The sequence below is a fragment of the Pungitius pungitius genome, chromosome 7, assembly GCF_949316345.1.
Source record: "Pungitius pungitius chromosome 7, fPunPun2.1, whole genome shotgun sequence".
Classification (NCBI taxonomy): Eukaryota; Metazoa; Chordata; class Actinopteri; order Perciformes; family Gasterosteidae; genus Pungitius; species Pungitius pungitius.
In genome coordinates, this window is record NC_084906.1 from 20,493,725 (window position 1) to 20,513,383 (window position 19,659).

The following is a 19,659-nucleotide window of genomic DNA, read 5'->3' on the forward strand; positions in this document are numbered from 1 at the left end:
CAGTTCTACCTCAACCACACGCACGTTTCTGGGAGTTGCACAACTCAAAAGTCAAAGAGGGAGAATAGAAGGGACCCTGGAAAGTTAGATTATAAAGCCGTGATAGTCCACAACGCTTTATATGACAGGAGGGAGAAATATTTGACCCACGTCGTAGAGCAAATACTCTTATTATTGGTTCGAGAGCTATGTTTAATTTGAGCTAGCCGTTAATATTATGAAATATGCCTCATATTGAATCATCCACAAAAGCTGCTGGCATTTGGCAACAATTGTTCACAAAGATACGAGGAGTCGGAGCAGCATGCGGGGCTTCGGAGGAATTCTGCTGTATTCTTTTCCCTGATACACAATCAGAGTCTTTTCTCCTCACAAGTGGGGAAAGCAGTCCGAGCTACAACCAAAGAGTTCATATATAATCTTATATATAACATTTAACTCCAAACAGAAGGTGAAAATGATTGCACAGAATTATCAGTGAGCATCGCTGCATTCGAGGTCTATCGAAGTCTTCACATGATTTACTGCAGCGAAAAGAACCAAAGATGATAGTTTGTTATGAACAGATGTGCGACTAAGAAGTCTTTATGGACTCTTCAGGGAGATTTATAATAGAGGGGCGTCGGAACGGCAGCATCATAAATCCCCCCCCCCCCCACCATCCAGACACTGGTGGAGGTGGTTAATGAGGCTGATGAGGCTGATGGAATGGCTGAGGTGGTGGGGGTGATGGATCTGGTGGGGGGGACTGGGCGGGTGGTGGTGTGACGGAGGCCAATAGTCAATCATGTCTTTGAAAGAGACGGATGAGCTAACAGTTTAACTGTTGGAAAGAAAAGATCAGCGGATTAAAGCGTGAGAGAAGTGAATCACAGATGCATGGAAAATACAGGAGAACTTTGGTGGAGAAACTATTAAAGATCTGGAGGTCAACCAGAGCTCCCAGTGTTACAGCAGACTGGTGGGAAGCTTCTACAAACCAGTACACCAGGATGGTTCGGCTAGCCGGATGCTAACAAAATGCTAATCCCCAATATTCCTTACACTGAATATTATATGATATATAACTTAAATGAATGTGAATTGCCTGCAATTGGGACACAAATACGTGTTATCTACTGTTTTAATGTTTAATATTTCTCTTTCGCATTAAATTCTCACTTCCGTTTTGCTCACAATGCTGTAGCGTCACGTTTTGTCACGGTATCGGGCGGCAAAGATCCACGCGCAGAGGGAGGTCACAAAATAAGGGTTTTAATGTTCAACAGAAACGGCGAGCCGAGCTCGATGGCAAAAACATAGAACAAAAATTCTTCTCTAGGAGACCAGCTGGGCAGAAGGCAAAACGTAAAATAATCCTCCAGACAGGGGAGTCTCCTCCTTGGAGAGCGAAGCACGACGCTGGAGGCCGGACGAGCAGGACTTGGCTGTGTGCAAAAACAGAGGCGGTCTTGAGGCTGCTGGACAGGGCAAGGGGCTTGACTCACAAGAACAATCCGACAAGACACAAAGGGAACACACGCAAGATATAGACAGGGTGATTAGACGTGACGAGAAACAGGTGTAGCAGCAAACGGCGCGGGCACTGATTGAAATGGGCGGCAGGTGGATGGGAAGGCTACGTGAGAAGTGGGTGTGTGCGCTAAGGTGAGACTAATGGGCAAATGAGTGTGTCAGTGAGTGTATACGGCAGAGGGGAAGAGAGAGAGAGAGAGAGACCCGGATCCTGACATGTAGGTTAAATTTTTAAACATTTTGCGTAACGACGATCGGAGCTCGGGGGGGTCGGAAGTGACCGGAGGCGGCGGCAGTGTGTCGCCATGACACCAAATACGAAGAACACTGAATCACAGCAGCTGGGTGCGTACCAGCCGCGCAGCGGAACGTTCTGGGTCCAGTACAACGGCCTCCCCCCGAGCCCGAGAACCTTAATGATGAGTGTGTGTGTGTGTGTGTGTGTGCGTGCGCGTGGTGACTAAAGTAACTCTTGTTGGATATAAATAGCTCTGAGCTGATTTTGTTTTTCGTGACTTGCACATGCCAAAGCCACATGACTTCTGAAAATCAAACGTTTTGAATTGTTTCGTCTTCACGGGGAAAGCTGTTCGTCCCTCGGTGTCAATCAAACACCCCGCAGGGTTCAGTGAGAGTTTGATTCATCTGGAAAATAATGTGCAGTTAGAAAGCTGTAAATCAGTCGCGTAACAACAAGGTCAAAGTGTCTTTTAACCCTGAAGTGAGTCAGAGCAGTGAATTACTCCGGGATTATCGACCTGTTATCAACCCAGTGAACCGTCCAATGGAAATATGGACAATAAGGAGATATGAGATGGTTTTATTATGTGTTAAAAGAGAGAATGTAGACTATTGGTTCTCAGGTTCTGACACAGATTCTCCTTGCAGGTGATCCATGATTACATGTTTAGAGATTACAGGAATGTAAAGCGAATCTGAACATGAAAGGTTTTAGTGATCGGTCAATAAGTAACGAGTGTGAGAGCAGAGAACAGGTGGAACAGGTGTGCTCATCACAACCCCTGCTAGCTTTAAGCTAGCTGAGACAAGTAGGGATGGCTAGGGAAGTTAAATTGATACTTTGGTACCAAATGATGTGGCAGTGCTTGTTTCTTCCACGGCAGTCACCAGAGGTCCTGTGGACGCCCGAGTGAACTCACTGAAAAGGGTCCGTTATCGGGTCTTTGCCCTGATAAAGCTACAAAGCTATGCTAGCTGTTAGCTGTTAGCTGTCAGTTCCATTTGGTATCATTGTGTTGTGTTAAAGTTTAATTCAGTGAAAATGTATTAAGTGAAGCTGATTTATGTTAATCCTGTTGATTCAATTTCCCAACCGGGCGGCAACCATCGGTTCTAAAAAGAGAAGATAAGTGTATTCTGTGTAGTGACCAGCAGGGGGCGACTCCTCTGCTCCCATAGACGTCTATGAGGAAATGACTCTACTTCTGTGTAGTGACCAGCAGGGGGCGACTCCTCTGCTCCCATAGACGTCTATGAGGAAATGACTCTACTTCTGTGTAGTGACCAGCAGGGGGCGACTCCTCTGCTCCCATAGATGTCTATGAGGAAATGACTCTACTTCTGTGTAGTGACCAGCAGGGGGCGACTCCTCTGCTCCCATAGACGTCTATGAGGAAATGACTACTTCTCTCTTGATTTATTCCATAAGACAGGGGTGCTTTGGGGCGGGGCTACACGCTGATTGACAGGTTAAAGGTTAAGTATGTTAAGCATGATAAGTAAAGTATGGTCATTTTTCATTGTTTGCAAAAAAGATGGCAACGGACCAATTTTGAACTCAAGGCTTCTAAACCCACATGAACCGTTTGTTGTTTAATAAAGTGGTATCAGATTGGGTGTCGTAAATCGTGATATTTAACTTTGTTATTGACTACTATATTTCTGGAAACGACATGTTGTGTACAGACGTACGTAAAGACGTAAATTGACATGGTGCTGCTAAATACGAAACAGTGACCATCCGAGGAGTACTTGAATGCACCACAGCACGAAAAAGCTTTTTCCTTTAGTGCTGGAATTACATATCTATAATCTTGCATTTAATAAACTGCCACATGAAAAGATGTTTATCAATTGTTGTTGTTCTTTGTTTGTCCCTTTGAAGAGGGAGACAGAAGGAGGAAGAGCGATCATAATTCATAATTACATCAGTCTGTTGATGCGGTGAAACCCCTCATTTAACCAACGATCCGAGCATTATCGCAACCGGCCGTAAATAACGTTTAACAGGTGAGCAGGTGTCCTCGTTGCCAAGGCGACAGCGGCTAAAGTTCAGCTTCTTGTATTTAACGGATGCGCAGCGGCTTTGGAGAAAAAAAAGTCTGAGGATGTCGGCCATTATTGGTAAAACCGCTCAGAAGCAACACACCTCAAGCCCCCCCCCCGTCCCCCCCGCCCGTCAGAGGCCCTGCAAATGTTTCATTGGTAACTTATTTTCTTCCCGGTCAAACTTTTCTTGTTGATGTCTCCCGAAGCGATATCGTCTTATCTTCAGCATCGACCACCGGCCCGCCCTGAATCAATACCTCTCAGAACCCTGCGCTGCGGCCTTGAAAGAAATGCCCCCCCCCCCCAACCCCCCACCACCACCACACACACCTGCATGTTGCTGCAGCATGTCCAGTCCCCTGAGAGGCACTTATCATCCAGATGGGGCTGATAGGGGCTCAGCAACGAGACTGAATACCTGAACCATTGGAGCGAAGATCCCAGAGCCGCAAACCAGTGAAGAGTCTTCATCAAATTGAATCAAAAAAGTGCACAAATATTTTGAGCCCTTACAAACATATTTTAGTGGATTATTTTGATTTAGTACGATTTTTTAAATTTTCTTTTACTATCAAGTCTGCGTGCTCACTTTACCACGGCAAAAAGTTCCCAATTTTCCAGTATTAGTAATAATAACAATATACAATACAATATAATACATTATCATACCATATAATAATAAAGATAAAGATAAGGATAGTAATAATTTGTACAATATAATTTCTGTTTTGTAAGCTACTGTGTCAGAACAAACGCTGCCTTAAAATATATTTAACAGGTTTTATAAGAGAAGCTTCAGTTCTGCTTCACCCCAAAGACAACGGAGACTTTCAAGTTGAACTCAACCAGTATTATATTCTCCATCTATTAAAAGGACAGATGTGTTACCGAGGAAACGTCCTTGCATCCGAATGACTCACTTGCCTCCGAAGCTGTGCCTCGTCCCACATGTGTTTCCCGCCGCGGCCCCCCTCCCCAGAACGCCTCCGGGATTCCCCTTTGCGCCGCTGGCTCCTCGAGCTCCTTCCCTGACGCCATCTTGGCTGACGGGTCCGGAGGCCCCCGCTGCCAACCCCCCCCCCCCCCCCCCCCCCCCCTGCCTGGAAACCCTTGTTTTTATTTTTATTAGTATTTGAGATTGAGTGCATGTGAGAAAATAAATGTTTAAGCAAAAGGTCGTAAGAAAAAATAATCAATCTCTGGTGAAATGGCGCCATCTTGTGGTGGAGCCGTGCAGGTGGTGGAGCCGTGCAGGTGGTGCAGGACACCACTCTGCAGTGACAATGACAGAAAGAAGAGACGCGTATGTCTGCAGAGGAATGAGAAGAACAAATTTAAATAAATCATCACGTTTTCTATCTCAAAATAGCAGCCTTTAGTGTCTTTAATGTCTTTTTCATGACGACCGTCCAATTAGCATTTTCACACGTTTCAATAATTAAAGGTAGATCGAATTATCAAAGGAGGATAATAAAGTGTAAGAGTTTTTTACTGTACCAAAAGGAGCTGTGCTGCGTTCTGACTCCTCAAGGCTTTTGCCATCTGGACCTGCTCCTCCGTCTCCTCCGTCTCCTCCGTCTCCTCCGTCTCCTCCGTCTCCTCAGTCTCCTCAGTCTCCTCCGTCTCCTCTCATCTGAGGAGCGCAGCCAATGGAGACTCGCTCACAATTGTCTTTTCTGTCAAATAACAAAAACAACTCCTATAGAGCCCTGAAGTGCTTTCCTCTCCATGTTACCATGATTCATTCATACAGTGATGGACGATGTAAAGCCTTTGGGGGGGGGGCTTTGCTCAAAGGGTCGCACCGGAGGAGCCGGGGGTCGAACCAACAATCTCGCGATTTAAAGTCCACCCCAATATGCCTGAACTACCAAATAGTACCTGAAAAATATATTTTAAAAAAGCTTGAGAAAAAAATCTGTTCTTCATTAACTTCTGGATGGTTTTAACGAAGCTTATCGATCGCAGTCTTTTCTCCTCTTTTATGAAAAGAAAACTCAAAAGAAGAAATCCAGCTATAATATCTAATAGAAATAAAAATAATGCATTACAAAACTATTTTGCTTATATTATTAAGTATTTTTTTTAAATACCTACAAAGAAAAGTGGGATGTTGATGAGATACCATGAAAGGACAGATTCTAACAGACATCATCATCATTATTATTATTATTATTAATATCATTGTGTGCAAATATTGTTGTAAATAAAGGTCACGTTATTGGAGGAACACGATGGACCGATTGCACACCCAATAAAACCAATAAGAGCTCCACCAGGGGCAGCAAAGCAAACGGGGGGGGGGGGGGGGGGGGGGGCAGAAGAAGACGTCAATCAGAGCGCCCGCCCACGCCGTCCTGACGAGACGAGATCAATGGCAGCGTGGGTAGAAGGTCTGGATCGACGCCTTGATCAAGTCACCAAGAAACTGATCTTCTTTGTCTCAACACAGAAGTAGTCCTCTGAGAAGTCTAAACACACAAAGTGCACGAGGCAGGAAGTTAGTGGTCCTCAACAGCCAGAGAAGAACCGGCAGGTGACCTCCGTGAGGCCGGAGGTTTCTTCCACCTACAGCAATGAAAACTTGTTACTTTTGGCATCAAGTGAACACATGTTACCATATTGCAGAATGCAGAGGAGGGTCATAGAAATGGCGTATACGTCTCTAGAGACCTGTCAATCAGCATGTAGCTCCGCCCTAAAGCATCCACTGCTTCATGGTCTGTTTGACTCTAAATGGACCATCATTCACTAAATGAACATCATGCTGCATTGAAGAAGACTTGAAACTAGAGACTGAGACCATAAACTCATGTTTACAATGTTTACTGAGGGTATAAATCAAGAGAGAAGTTTCCTCATAGACGTCTATGGGAGCAGAGGAGTCGCCCCCTGCTGGTCACTACACAGAAGTAGAGTCATTTCCTCATAGACGTCTATGGGAGCAGAGGAGTCGCCCCCTGCTGGTCACTACACAGAAGTAGAGTCATTTCCTCATAGACGTCTATGGGAGCAGAGGAGTCGCCCCCTGCTGGTCACTACACAGAAGTAGAGTCATTTCCTCATAGACGTCTATGGGAGCAGAGGAGTCGCCCCCTGCTGGTCACTACACAGAAGTAGAGTCATTTCCTCATAGACGTCTATGGGAGCAGAGGAGTCGCCCCCTGCTGGTCACTACACAGAATGCAGCTTTAACACGTGATGATTTGACTTCACTCAGAAGAAACAGAGTTTGTATCTTTGGAGCAAGCGGCATTTCTTCTTCCCCGGATGAAGAGCCGTAGCTTTCAGCCCATGGAGCCATTTTATGGATTATTGTGCTTCCAGAATAATGAGCCGTCAGCGCAGCTGATGAGCTAACCATTAATGGCCGCTTCATCAGGACGGAGAGGGTGTGGGGGGGGTGGATAGATCAGATTTGATTAAGAGAGGCGTCAACACGGGCAAACAACCCAGCAAAAGTGGTGGCGCTCGCTGCATCACGACATTGTGACACTTTCAACCCGTCAGAATTAAAGACCTTCTACCTCTGGCAGAACACGTCCTACAGGACCCCTTTAGGACGCTGATCGTAAAAAGCTCATTAAAACTTTAATTAAGGTTGAATGCAGATCGTTGTGCCGTCATCGGGAACCATTTTAAAGTAAGAAAGGGTGGAGGTTTCGTCTCTGTCTCGTTCCATGCAGCTCCTTTAGACGCGTCGCTGTGGAACGGGAGCTTTTAAGGCCTCACCTGACTCCCCGGTAGCATCCGTGAGAAAAGCTTGTTTCGTCGCTTTCACTCCCTGACACTCCTGATGCGCTCTGCCATCCAGCTCCTGCCACGTCGCCCCGGGGGGAGAGAGAGGGGTGGGGGGGGATTGTTCCACCTGTGACGCTGACAGCAACTCATTCCAACACAGTTATGTAAAACAGAAGAAGTAACCCCCCCCCCCCCTACTTTAACTACCAACCGTACAAAGCGGCTCTTTTGCATCCATGAAACCTCGTGCTGGTATCCATGTCTCCTGGTTGCATCGCGCCCCGTCGTCTCCAGCTGCACCTGCGAGTCAGACACGATAATAATAATAATAATGCATGAGCTCACGACACGGAAAAGAGGAGCAACCCACTCGGCCGTGAACGACTGCAAATTGCAGCGCACGCCGCCTGTCGCCCCGCAGCTCCCCAGCTGGAGAGAAACCATCAGGAAGTCCTGCTCCGGAAAAAAGGATCCAAACACCAGGCGAGCAAGGGCCGCCAAAGCCAACAGACACGGCCCGGGGGGGGGCCGCCCTGAGCTGCATCTTCATTTATTCTTCTGATCCCACCAGCCGGAGGCACACACTGAGTTTTTTTTTTATGCCTTGGAGTCCAGTCTGCAGCAGTCCAATATAATCCTTTCCCGGCGGGGCGACTCCACGCTGCCTCCCAGAGCTTCATCTTCTCCTGTTGTCATGCTTGTGTGAATCACGACGCCAACCCCCCCCCCCCCCCCCCCCCCACACAGGAGATATGACAGTCATATATTTCACCGCGGGGCACCCAGAGCTCTTTAACAATACATAACACAGCTTGTTTCAGGAGACGCACAAAAAAAACACACAGCGCGGAGCTTCTCCCCACGCCGCTCCCACAGGTAGAGGCACGCGGATGAGGTGACGCCGGGGAGGGGGGGGGGGGGGGCTGCTGACACACGACCCGGTGGGGGGGACCCTCAGGATTGAATTCAAAGCGGCGCCCGGTATCTCTTAAAGACGACGGGGGCCCTCTGTCTTCCAGTGACCGTGAATAAGACGCTCACATGCTCCGCTGAAGGGGCTTCGTGAAGCTTGTAAAATCCATCGGTAATGACAGCGGAGGAGAAGCAGAGGGGGGGGGGGGGGGGGGACTGTGTTGTCACAGCTGAAACGGAAACAATCAGTGACCTGTGGCCTGTCGATCTGCTGACAGCAACACCGCCCGCTGCGCTTCTGAGCTGCATCAGGGCTTTATTGCATCAGGGCTTTATTGCATTTATATATATATATATATATATATATATATATATATGTTTTTTTTTTAAAAGGCCACGGAGCAGCGCGAGCGCTTTTTGGCTGGAGAGACGTCGTAAACGCGCTCTGAGTCCTCTGGTTTCCCAGTGTCCCGGGGGGGGGGGGGGGGGGTGAACTTAATGCGGCGTGCTCCAGCCGAGGCCTCCGTCCACGCAAGACTTATGATGAGAAATATGATTTAAGAAAAGACACCTGATATGGCAGCCCAAGTTAATGACCCGTGGGCTCTTTATCCTGCAAAGTGGGAGGGAGCGAGGCCTTGGTAACGGTTGCCGGGGCGTTGGTTTTGGATGACCACGCTGCCTCGGCGTCTATATAAAAGTTGCCAAAGTCGAGAAACACAGAGACTCGATGAATACTTGCGGTTAGACTTAAAACAAGATGGCTTTACAGGACCTGTGCGACCTCCGGGACGTCTCATTGGACAGTTCAACCACCGGATGCTCTTCACAGCTTTTTGGGACGAACACCGGCTGGGACTGTGTGCGTGGTTCGCCCTTTGGCCACACCTCCAGCCAGTTTAAGTTCTACATACCAGTCGCGGAATACTTGGACGAGAGCCCGATCCGGTTTGGACAGATCCGCCCCGCCTCTTCTCGCGACTCCGTCCTGCAGCCCCCCTCCGGGCCCGCGGGTTTCCTTCCGGCCACCTCTCAGACCGTCCCTCTGCCCTTCCCCATGTCCCACGGCACCACCACCCTGGCCTTCGTGTTTCAGGGCGGCGTCCTGGCCGCGGCGGACACTCGCTCCAGCTGCTCGGGTCTGGTGGCGTGCCCGGCCTCCCAGAAGATCCTGCCCATCCACAGCCACCTGGTGGGCACCACGTCGGGCACCTCGGCCGACTGCGCCCTGTGGAAGCGCATCCTGTCCCGCGAGCTGCGGCTCTACCAGCTCCGCCACGGCCGCCGCCTGTCCACGAGCGGGGCGGCCAAGCTGCTCGCCCGCATGCTCCACCCGTTCAAGGGGACGGAGCTGTGCGTGGCCGCCACGCTGTGCGGGTGGGACGGAGGGGAGGCCAAAGCTGAGGGCCAAAGGGCCTCTCCGAGCTCCTCCGGGCCCGGCCTGTGCTACGTGTGCAGCGATGGCACCCGCCTGCAAGGGTCGCTCTTCTCCGTCGGCTCGGGGTCGCCCTACGCCTACTCCATCTTGGACCAAGGGGTCCGATGGGGGCTGACGGCGGAGGAGGCCACGTGCGTAGCCAGGGAGGCCGTGTACAGAGCCACGCACAGGGACGCGTGGTCGGGGAACTGCGTGGACGTCTATCACGTCACCTCCAAAGGATGGACCCGCAGGGGCAGAGAGGACCTGAAAGAGGAGTACTACCGGCAGAGCGCACGCCACGGTGGGACGGGACCTGGTGGCGGCGTGAGGAAAGAGAAGGTGACCGTCACGGCGCCCAGGCGCTGAATGAAGGAGCAGAACGGGCCGACGCAAAAGATCCGCGCGCCGCTGCCTCCGACAGACAGCTGATGTTTTGCTTCTGCGGCGAGGAAGAAATTGTTCTCTAACGGGGACTCTGCTGCCGCTACCGCTGCTGCCACTTGGGCGCTGAAAACACATTGAATCATGGGAGATAACTACGAGCTACTCCTGCGTCATTTGAGTCCCACCGGCCCGCGGACGGAGAGAAACCAACCGGCAGCGAACAGCCCCGAGGAAAGGTCTCGCCCCGCCTGAGGGAACCAATATTTGTTTCGGTGACAGGTCAATACATTGATGAGAGGATGAACGTGATTTTGCTGAAGCTGCTCGTTCTTGTTTGAGCAGCCTGGTGTTAAATGAAGCGTTCTCTTAATTATCTCCGTGACAATGACTCTGCAGAAGGATATTGTTTCAAAAGGTAAAGTTTGTCCTGCTCAGCCGTGCTTTTCATGCAGCAAAGTTCTCATCTGCACGTTAAAGAAAGGTTTGTTGTTTCTGAATGCCCATGCGACGAGCTTATTTTTTGCAGAATGCCATATGCGACAGAGTTTGTGTGCACTTGCATGTATGTACCCGCTTTGTTAAATAAATCACAGGCATCTCCAGCGCGACATCAAGAGAGCGGAGTTGTCTTCTCAAAGTGGCGCCGTGTGACTGACTGCAGCTGGGGGAGCGAGCGGGGGGGGGGGGAAAGCCTCCCTTCCTCCCCGACCTCATCCATAATTCCCCTCTTCAGAAGTTTCATTAATGACACAGTTATTGAGGGTACGGAGGGAAGAAAAAAAACCCACAAACAACAACGACAGGATCACAGCTTGCGAGGCTGAGCAGCGTTTGGGGGCTTCACGTCGCCCTCGTTCAGCCAAGAGAAGAAGACCAGACTCCACTGCATGAACGTACATGATTTCACATAAACCTGCTGGGGGGGGGGGGGTGGTTGGCTCTCGGCAGCGGATTGATTCCAGCTCGGCTTGACTTGCCGTTGATAAACCTGAAGCTGGGCATGGTGGGAAGGTCACGAGTTTGCTTTCTAGCGGCGTCAGTTCCCCCCCCCCCTACTCGGGGGGGGCTACTCGTTTGTTCGTGCAGAGACAGAACTCGCGAGTGATCAAGGAAACGATGTGCATGGCAAGACGGCGCTCTCTAGATGAATGGAGAAGACGAGCTCAAAGCACGTCTCTCTCTCTCTCTCTGCTTTATTTTTCAAATTAAAAATACCCAAAACACGTGGGCGAGGAAACAAGAATTCTATTCCAGGAAGTACGGGATGTCGGTATGTAAAAGAACGGAACATTGCCTAAAGATATCACGCTACTTGGTTCTCCAGATAATTCAGGTATGATGTGAAGAACTTTTTGTCACAGACAAAGATGATTAAAAATGACGAAAAGTAAAACTAAAAGCCCAAACTTGTTGGGAGACTGAATTACGGAAATGTACCGTGAATTGAATTGATCGTTAATTCCCCGTCCAGCCGCCCTAAAAATGCATCACAAATGTGCAACTTACGTGAAGCTGGGGGGGTCTGGGGGGGTCTGGTGGGAGGAGAAAGGCTCCATTGGTGAAATGCATCCTTGAGAATTTCCTGAGTGGAACAACAGTTGAAAATGCAAACATCACCAGGCGGACTGACTATACTTTAAAAGATTGCAAAACACTGCATCGCCTCGGGGGCCAACACCAGGACACACTTGAGGGGGGGGGGGGGGGGGGGGATTAAACCATTTTACATGTTGAACACAGAGACAAAATGAATGTGATAATTACAAACAAAAAGCTCTGATTCAGACATCTGGTTGAAGTGGAGCGAATGTGTGTCCTCTGTCAGGAGGCCATTATAACTCCATTATAACATCATCATAACACCATCATAACACCCTTACAACACCATTATAACACCATTGTAACACCATTGTAGCATCATTATAACACCATTATAACACCATAATAACTATGCCGGAGATATGAGGTCAACATTCTGTACGTGAACCCATACAACAAGTATCCCACTACAACTTTATGTTAGTTGTAGATTTATACACAATATACAATATTATTGTATTTACAGTTTTATATGCACATTCACATATCTACACATTGAAATACACATTTATAGTTTCCTATGATGTCTTTCTATGTGATTTGTCTTCAAATATATGATGACACATTCAGCTCTAATCTCCACCTGATTACTCACACACACATGTACTCGTGCACAGATCTCAGCGTGCATTTAGAGATCTTGGACACATTTACGCATCAGATTACGCACACGTGGATCTCTGCACCCACGCAAAGGATCTCAGTACGAGATTCAATTAGAGTTCACAGACATTTACAAATCAGTGTTTCCCAGAGAGAGGGGGGGGGGGAGAGGTGGAGAGGGAGAGGGAGGGAGAGGGAGAGGGAGAGGGAGAGGGAGAGGGAGAGAGGGAGAGAGGGAGAGGGAGCGTGAGAGAGGGAGAGAGGGAGGGAGAGAGAGGGAGAGACAGAGAAAGAGGGAGGGAGGGAGAGGGAGAGACAGAGAGAGGGGGGGGGAGATAAGTGAACAGACCTCACGTTGAGCTCACATGAACCTCGGCATCGTTTCCCGCGTCGGATCGCGAGGAGCACCGGAGCGCAGCGGCGGACTCCCGGTGCGCTGCGTCTCTACTTTCAGTTCCTCTTCACGGCTTCAGTTTCGCGACTACGCGACGTGACAAGTTCCCTCTCCTCCTCCGGAGCAGGATGGATTCATGAGTCCTTCTTCTTCTTCTTCTTCTTCTACAATAACGCGCGCTGCTCAGGTGAGACAATTCACGGCTTGAAGGGAGGGGGGTTAAAGGGGCGTGAGGGAGGGAGGGGGGGGACCTCATCGGATGTCATTTTTTTCTTTCTGGTACCGTGAATGAGCTCAATCACACTCACCTGCCGCGTGCACTTTCTGGCTTCATTGTAACAGTTGGCCCGAGTGCGTGAATCACGTGCACGTGTATCAAGTAGGTCACTCCTCTGGCTCCCTGGAACGAGACAAGGTCGCGCTCCGGGGCTGCTTGGTCCCTCTCTCTCTCTCTCTCCCTTTCTGTGTGCGTGTGCATGTGTGTGTGTCTCTCTCTAAGTCTCTATGTCTCTCTGTATCATATATTCTAATAAGCTGTCCAGATGTGAGGGTGCATGCATGCGATGCTGTAAGCGTAACGATCCTTCAGTATTTACGATACGTCTCTGGATCTCGCTCACAGAAGCATGCAAATGAGGATGATGAAGTGCACGAGGCTGGCTCCGTGCACGCTCTTGTGTGCAGGGCTGTGAGCTGGTTATGAGCGATGCACGCTATAGTGACAGGACCCTTGTTGCTTCTCAACCCAGTCTCCAAAAAAAGCGTGAAATGGCTACGTTGGTCCACCGTGATAAACGTAGTCATGTTACGTTTTCCCCCAAAATAACGTTACTATGTTACGTTTCTTTTGGCCCATTCATTTACATTGCTTTGCAAATAGGTCACGTGACTATCAAGTTTCCCGGTAGCGAAAAGAAAAACATGGCGGACGGTCAGCATAATCTCCGTGAAAAACACAATATTTTAAGAAAGCATCAGCATTTGTATGCATTTCGATGGCATTTCTAGCGAGAAGTATGCGTTATTCTTTCATAATCTTCTATCAGAGACTGTAGAAGACCTTCCGTTTATTCGTTTCTGCGAAGATTTGAGTGTCCCTTTGGCAAAGCGTGGCTACGCAACGCCTTTAACGGCGCATTATTAAAAAAACACTTCCAGTGGGGGCGTTACCGTAAAGAGGCGTTCAGCCTTAAAGCCACTAATCGCCAAACAAAACAAACTCAAAGCACTCGAATCACATTATGACTTTTTAAACATAAATTCCGTTATTTTTATGAGTTTTCAATGAAAGAATGCATCATTTCCGGGGGTAGGCATGCCCGGGACATCCCGAATTATGGGCAATTTTGATTTGTCCAGCTTTTTGACAGCTCCAGTCCCGACTTCCAATCACAGCCTCCTAAATCAATGACGCGCCTAAAACTCTCGGATCGAACATTACGTCTTGTTTACATGGGAAAGGGGGGCGGGGCTTCGCCCTCAGAGCGGAGCGTCATTTCTCGCTCCACACGTCTCCTCTTTTTACTGGCCAGGAAAACGGGCGATCTATCCCACGTGGGTCTGGCTCCATTCCATTGGCTCTGACGAATCCATAGAGAGGCGGGACTTATAATTTGCCCGGCAAACGGAGAGATTTGAGCTGCATTGCTTCCACTGTGCGTGAAGTGGCCGTGAGGCCTCCACTAAAGTCTCTCTCTATTTGTTCTGCTTTACTCAATAAAAGTAAAACCTTTACAGATATACTGTCCACACACTAGGCTAACATAATGGAGACTTCCAGGCTTCGTCCTTTATGTTTTATGGGGATAAAGCCCCTGTAAGTAGTTTTTTCCCAAGCAAATCTGAGTTTCTTCTTTTTTTGTGTGTCCCATACAAATATCAAAATATATATACTGATTTTCACATCCAAACACACTCACTTATGTTCCCTTTTATCATGACAACAAGAAATTTCAAGATATACCTTTTGCTTTCATAAATCATACAGTTTTAGTGTGTAAATGCCCAGCAGTGTACGGTCCGAGGGCCCCTATCGGGCCACTTGTTAGATGGGTTTGATGGGTTACCGACTAAAATATATGCCCCCACCCCCTAACTTGATTTAGGTCTGTTGCCTCAGGGTAACTTGTAAATATAATAAGTCAAACAAGCAATGTAAGCATTAAGAAAGTAGTGCATTTTGAGCACATTAACCACAAATGGATTCAAACATAAATTCAAAAATATTAAACAAAGAAATGAAATGACCAACACTGTATGTACAAAATCCACATACAAAACATGTAAACTTAAAGGGCTTGTTTGTGTCAAATTTTATGGCATACACATTCAACTGGCCTACAATAACCTGAAGAATGTCTTAAAATACTGAAGGGGGGGACATGATATCATTAGAAATGTTATGCCAGAGGGAGCACAGAATGTATTGTGGGGTGTTCAACAAGGAGGATTTTCAACCTCTACTATGTCTCCATCCTCATCTTGATCGACAGACTCACTGTCACTATCATCAGACATGCGTTATCCTAGTTTTAGTGTGTAAATGCAATTTCCAGCATGAGACCTAAAAAACGCCTACAGGAATAAAAGGGTTAAACCAGATACAACTTGCTTGTTTGACTTATTTGACTTATTATATTTACAAGTTTCCCTGAGGCAGTTAGGGGGTGGGGGCATAAATTTTAGTCAGTAACCCATCCAACCCATCTTAAAACTCAGTCGAAGGAGTCTAACGCCGGAGTCACAGGGTGCAACAAAACTCTGTAGTGAAAAAAGTGAAGGCCGAGGCATGCTGGGTGAGGTGCGATCCCGGCCCTTTTGGGACAGTGTTGTGCCTGAACGCGTTCATAAACTTGTTGATATTTTGGGCGAACGTGAACTCAACGTACTGTATTAATGCCCGATGAACGTCACTGTTCTCGTTCATTCTGGTGTCTATGAACGGCGCGTTCGTTCAGCTTAATGTTCAATGGGGTACCAGATTTCTATAGAAAACACACCATAAACGCGCATTAATAAGTGTAGCAAAGAGGCGGCGTATAATAATTTTAAAGAGTTTATGAAGTTACTGACAAGGTCGGTGAGGATGGGAGGAATCTGACCTTTCTTTGCAAACATTTGCACCTTAATGATTACTGTCCTGTTTTTCTTTTAATAATTCCTTATTTAAAAAAGACCATTTAAGCAGCATGTGTTTGAGAATGTAGTGTAGGGGTAAACTCTGCAACTGCTGCTAGTGTGGAGTGAATAGACAGCAACATAGCATCAAAGAATCATTAGGGAAATGCTGTCCCCTCAATGCTAATGTAAACCCTGGTTGGATAAGGATTCAAATTGGATAAGAAGATTAAATCTGATGCATAGCTTCAGTGTTAAAACTGATAAAATAATTGCTGTCTGTGGTTCTGGGCTGTGGCAATAATTTAAAAAAAAAATAGCTCGCAGCAACGTATGGAAAAAAAGAACTGAACTAGTTCATTTTTTGGAACCGTGAACTTAGTTCAAATATTTTGAATTATGAACTGAACTAGTTCCTTTTTAAAATTTGTAAACTAAACTTTGAACTAGTTAATGTAGAAAGTAAACTTTCCCAACACTGGCTATAGGACCCCGGAAGATGATGAACTATGCCTGGGAAGGGCGAAGCCATGCCGGTACGAGCATGATGTGCAAATTAGTCGTCAGATCAAAGTATAGTAGTGATAGACTAATCGAACCATCTAACAAGTGGCCCGATAGGGGCCCCCGGACCGTACACTGCTGGGCATTTACACACTGTATGATTTATGAAAGCAAAAGGTATATCTTGAAATTTCTTGTTGTCATGATAAAAGGGAACATAAGTGAGTGTGTTTGGATGTGAAAATCAGTATATATATTTTGATATTTGTATGGGACACACAAAAAAAGAAGAAACTCAGATTTGCTTGGGAAAAAACTACTTACAGGGGCTTTATCCCCATAAAACATAAAGGACGAAGCCTGGAAGTCTCCATTATGTTAGCCTAGTGTGTGGACAGTATATCTGTAAAGGTTTTACTTTTATTGAGTAAAGCAGAACAAATAGAGAGAGACTTTAGTGGAGGCCTCACGGCCACTTCACGCACAGTGGAAGCAATGCAGCTCAAATCTCTCCGTTTGCCGGGCAAATTATAAGTCCCGCCTCTCTATGGATTCGTCAGAGCCAATGGAATGGAGCCAGACCCACGTGGGATAGATCGCCCGTTTTCCTGGCCAGTAAAAAGAGGAGACGTGTGGAGCGAGAAATGACGCTCCGCTCTGAGGGCGAAGCCCCGCCCCCCTTTCCCATGTAAACAAGACGTAATGTTCGATCCGAGAGTTTTAGGCGCGTCATTGATTTAGGAGGCTGTGATTGGAAGTCGGGACTGGAGCTGTCAAAAAGCTGGACAAATCAAAATTGCCCATAATTCGGGATGTCCCGGGCATGCCTACCCCCGGAAATGATGCATTCTTTCATTGAAAACTCATAAAAATAACGGAATTTATGTTTAAAAAGTCATAATGTGATTCGAGTGCTTTGAGTTTGTTTTGTTTGGCGATTAGTGGCTTTAAGGCTGAACGCCTCTTTACGGTAACGCCCCCACTGGAAGTGTTTTTTTAATAATGCGCCGTTAAAGGCGTTGCGTAGCCACGCTTTGCCAAAGGGACACTCAAATCTTCGCAGAAACGAATAAACGGAAGGTCTTCTACAGTCTCTGATAGAAGATTATGAAAGAATAACGCATACTTCTCGCTAGAAATGCCATCGAAATGCATACAAATGCTGATGCTTTCTTAAAATATTGTGTTTTTCACGGAGATTATGCTGACCGTCCGCCATGTTTTTCTTTTCGCTACCGGGAAACTTGATAGTCACGTGACCTATTTGCAAAGCAATGTAAATGAATGGGCCAAAAGAAACGTAACATAGTAACGTTATTTTGGGGGAAAACGTAACATGACTACGTTTATCACGGTGGACCAACGTAGCCATTTCACGCTTTTTTTGGAGACTGGGTTGTGCTTCTATATTAAAAGGCATGGACGAACTCGCTCAGTAGAGTTCCTCCGATGTTCTAAGCGTATTTCTTTATCTCTGACATCATGACGAAAAACTCTCAAGTCGGATCCATACAGGAAGCGTTAAAGCTGCATTCTGTGTAGTGACCAGCAGGGGGCGACTCCTCTGCTCCCATAGACGTCTATGGGGAAATTACTCTACTTCTGTGTAGTGACCAGCAGGGGGCGACTCCTCTGCTCCCATAGACGTCTATGAGGAAATGACTCTACTTCTGTGTAGTGACCAGCAGGGGGCGACTCCTCTGCTTTTTATGAACCGTGGAAACTGGACGGACTTTAGCTGCTGGTGAGGAGAGACAAAGACCTTTCTACATCCTCCGTTTTGTGCTTCACGGAGACCTGGCTCTGTGGCTCCATACCTGACTCGGCGCTCCAGCTGGCGGACTTCAAGCCGCTCAGAGTGGACCGCGACACGGAGCTCTCCGGCAAGACGAAGGGTGGAGGAATCTGCTTCTACTCCAACACCAGCTGGTGCAACAACGTAACAGTGATCCAACAGCACTGTTCTCCTGATGTGGAATCGTTTATCATTAACTGTAAACCCCTTCACGCCCTTTTCGCTTCCAGTTCCAGTTCGCTTCATTCATCCCGCTCGGTGTTTTACGTTCCGCTGGCAGGCAACGTGCAGGAGGCACAGTGGACACTCGCCGACCAGATACGGCGTGTGGAGCGGACCAACCCGGACTCCTTAGTCATTGTCCTTGGGGACATTAACAAAGGAAACCTCAGCCACGAACTTCCAAAGTACTAACAGTCTATGAAATGCCCGACCAGAGAGGAGAACACGCTGGATCACTGTTACACCACACCTGCCCACACCAGCCCAAAACCCGCTTTTAAAAAAACTCATGGGAAAGGGTATTCATTTGGACCCCCCCCAATGTCTCAACCATGGTTACGCCCTTGCTAGTAAATCACAAGTCGAATAGACCTCAAAGCAGGGGAGGAGGGTAGGTCTAGCCTCTCCAGTCCACAGCCCTTCACTTTATTCCAAACTTCGATGGTTGGACTGTGCAGTTCATCCGTTTACCACGGAACCCCCCCCCCCCCCCACATCTACGCTCCTCTTAGCCCCACTTCAGGCCGAGCGGCATGGAGCCGGGCTGTAGTGCGCTGACTGATGAGTGCAGTCGGTCCCTGAGACCTTAGAGACGTCCACGTGTGAGCGAGAGAGAGCTCTGTGAGACGGACGGAATCGGGAGAGAAAGCCAGAGAGGCTTTAATGGAACAGAATGCAGCCGCGCCTCCGTCGTAAAAGCCAGCCTGCCCCCCCCCCCCCCCCCCCCTCAAAACACACTCTACCTCCATCTCCCCCCCATGTTAAAGGCCTGACATGCACAGGCTATTTTTAATGAAAAGGGAAATAGCCTCGCTGCAGCGGAGCGACTCGATGAGAGTGAAGTGAGACAGAAACAGCGATTTGCAATTTCCAGCCGTGTCACCACTCATCATTCCGTTGTGAGCCGGCGACGCGGGATCGTCCTCGCGCTTTCATCCTCCATCCTGCAGCCCCTCACACACGCACACACACACACGCACACACATACACACACACACACACATCTCACTATAGAGACTTCAAACAACGGGGGAATGACGTGCACGGCTGGCAGCGTGGAGAGAGGGAGAGGAAATGTAAGCCGTACACTAATCGCACAATAGCTGAGGATGACAAGAGGAGCCTCTTCTGGTGTTTTGTTTTGATTTAAGATGCCGGTAAACA

The 19,659-nt window shown here is 47.9% G+C and overlaps 1 protein-coding gene and 1 long non-coding RNA gene across 2 annotated transcripts; one reads left to right on the forward strand and one right to left on the reverse strand.

Annotated features, from left to right (window-relative positions):
• Window positions 1-4,949: 4,949 nt before the first annotated feature.
• LOC134132208 (uncharacterized) lies at window positions 4,950-7,679 on the reverse strand. Its single transcript, XR_009956731.1, has 3 exons — window positions 7,537-7,679; window positions 5,302-5,480; window positions 4,950-5,113 (listed from the first exon to the last, which is right to left on the reverse strand). It is a non-coding gene; the product is annotated as an uncharacterized LOC134132208 (long non-coding RNA).
• A 1,538-nt stretch (window positions 7,680-9,217) lies between these two features.
• On the forward strand, window positions 9,218-12,734 carry psmb11b (proteasome 20S subunit beta 11b; the record flags this gene model as incomplete). The annotated part of the gene is made up of 2 exons (XM_062563518.1): window positions 9,218-10,161; window positions 12,719-12,734. Coding segments are annotated over exons 1-2 (960 nt in total), but the record flags the coding sequence as incomplete, so codon positions are not given.
• Between the last annotated feature and the right edge of the window lie 6,925 nt (window positions 12,735-19,659).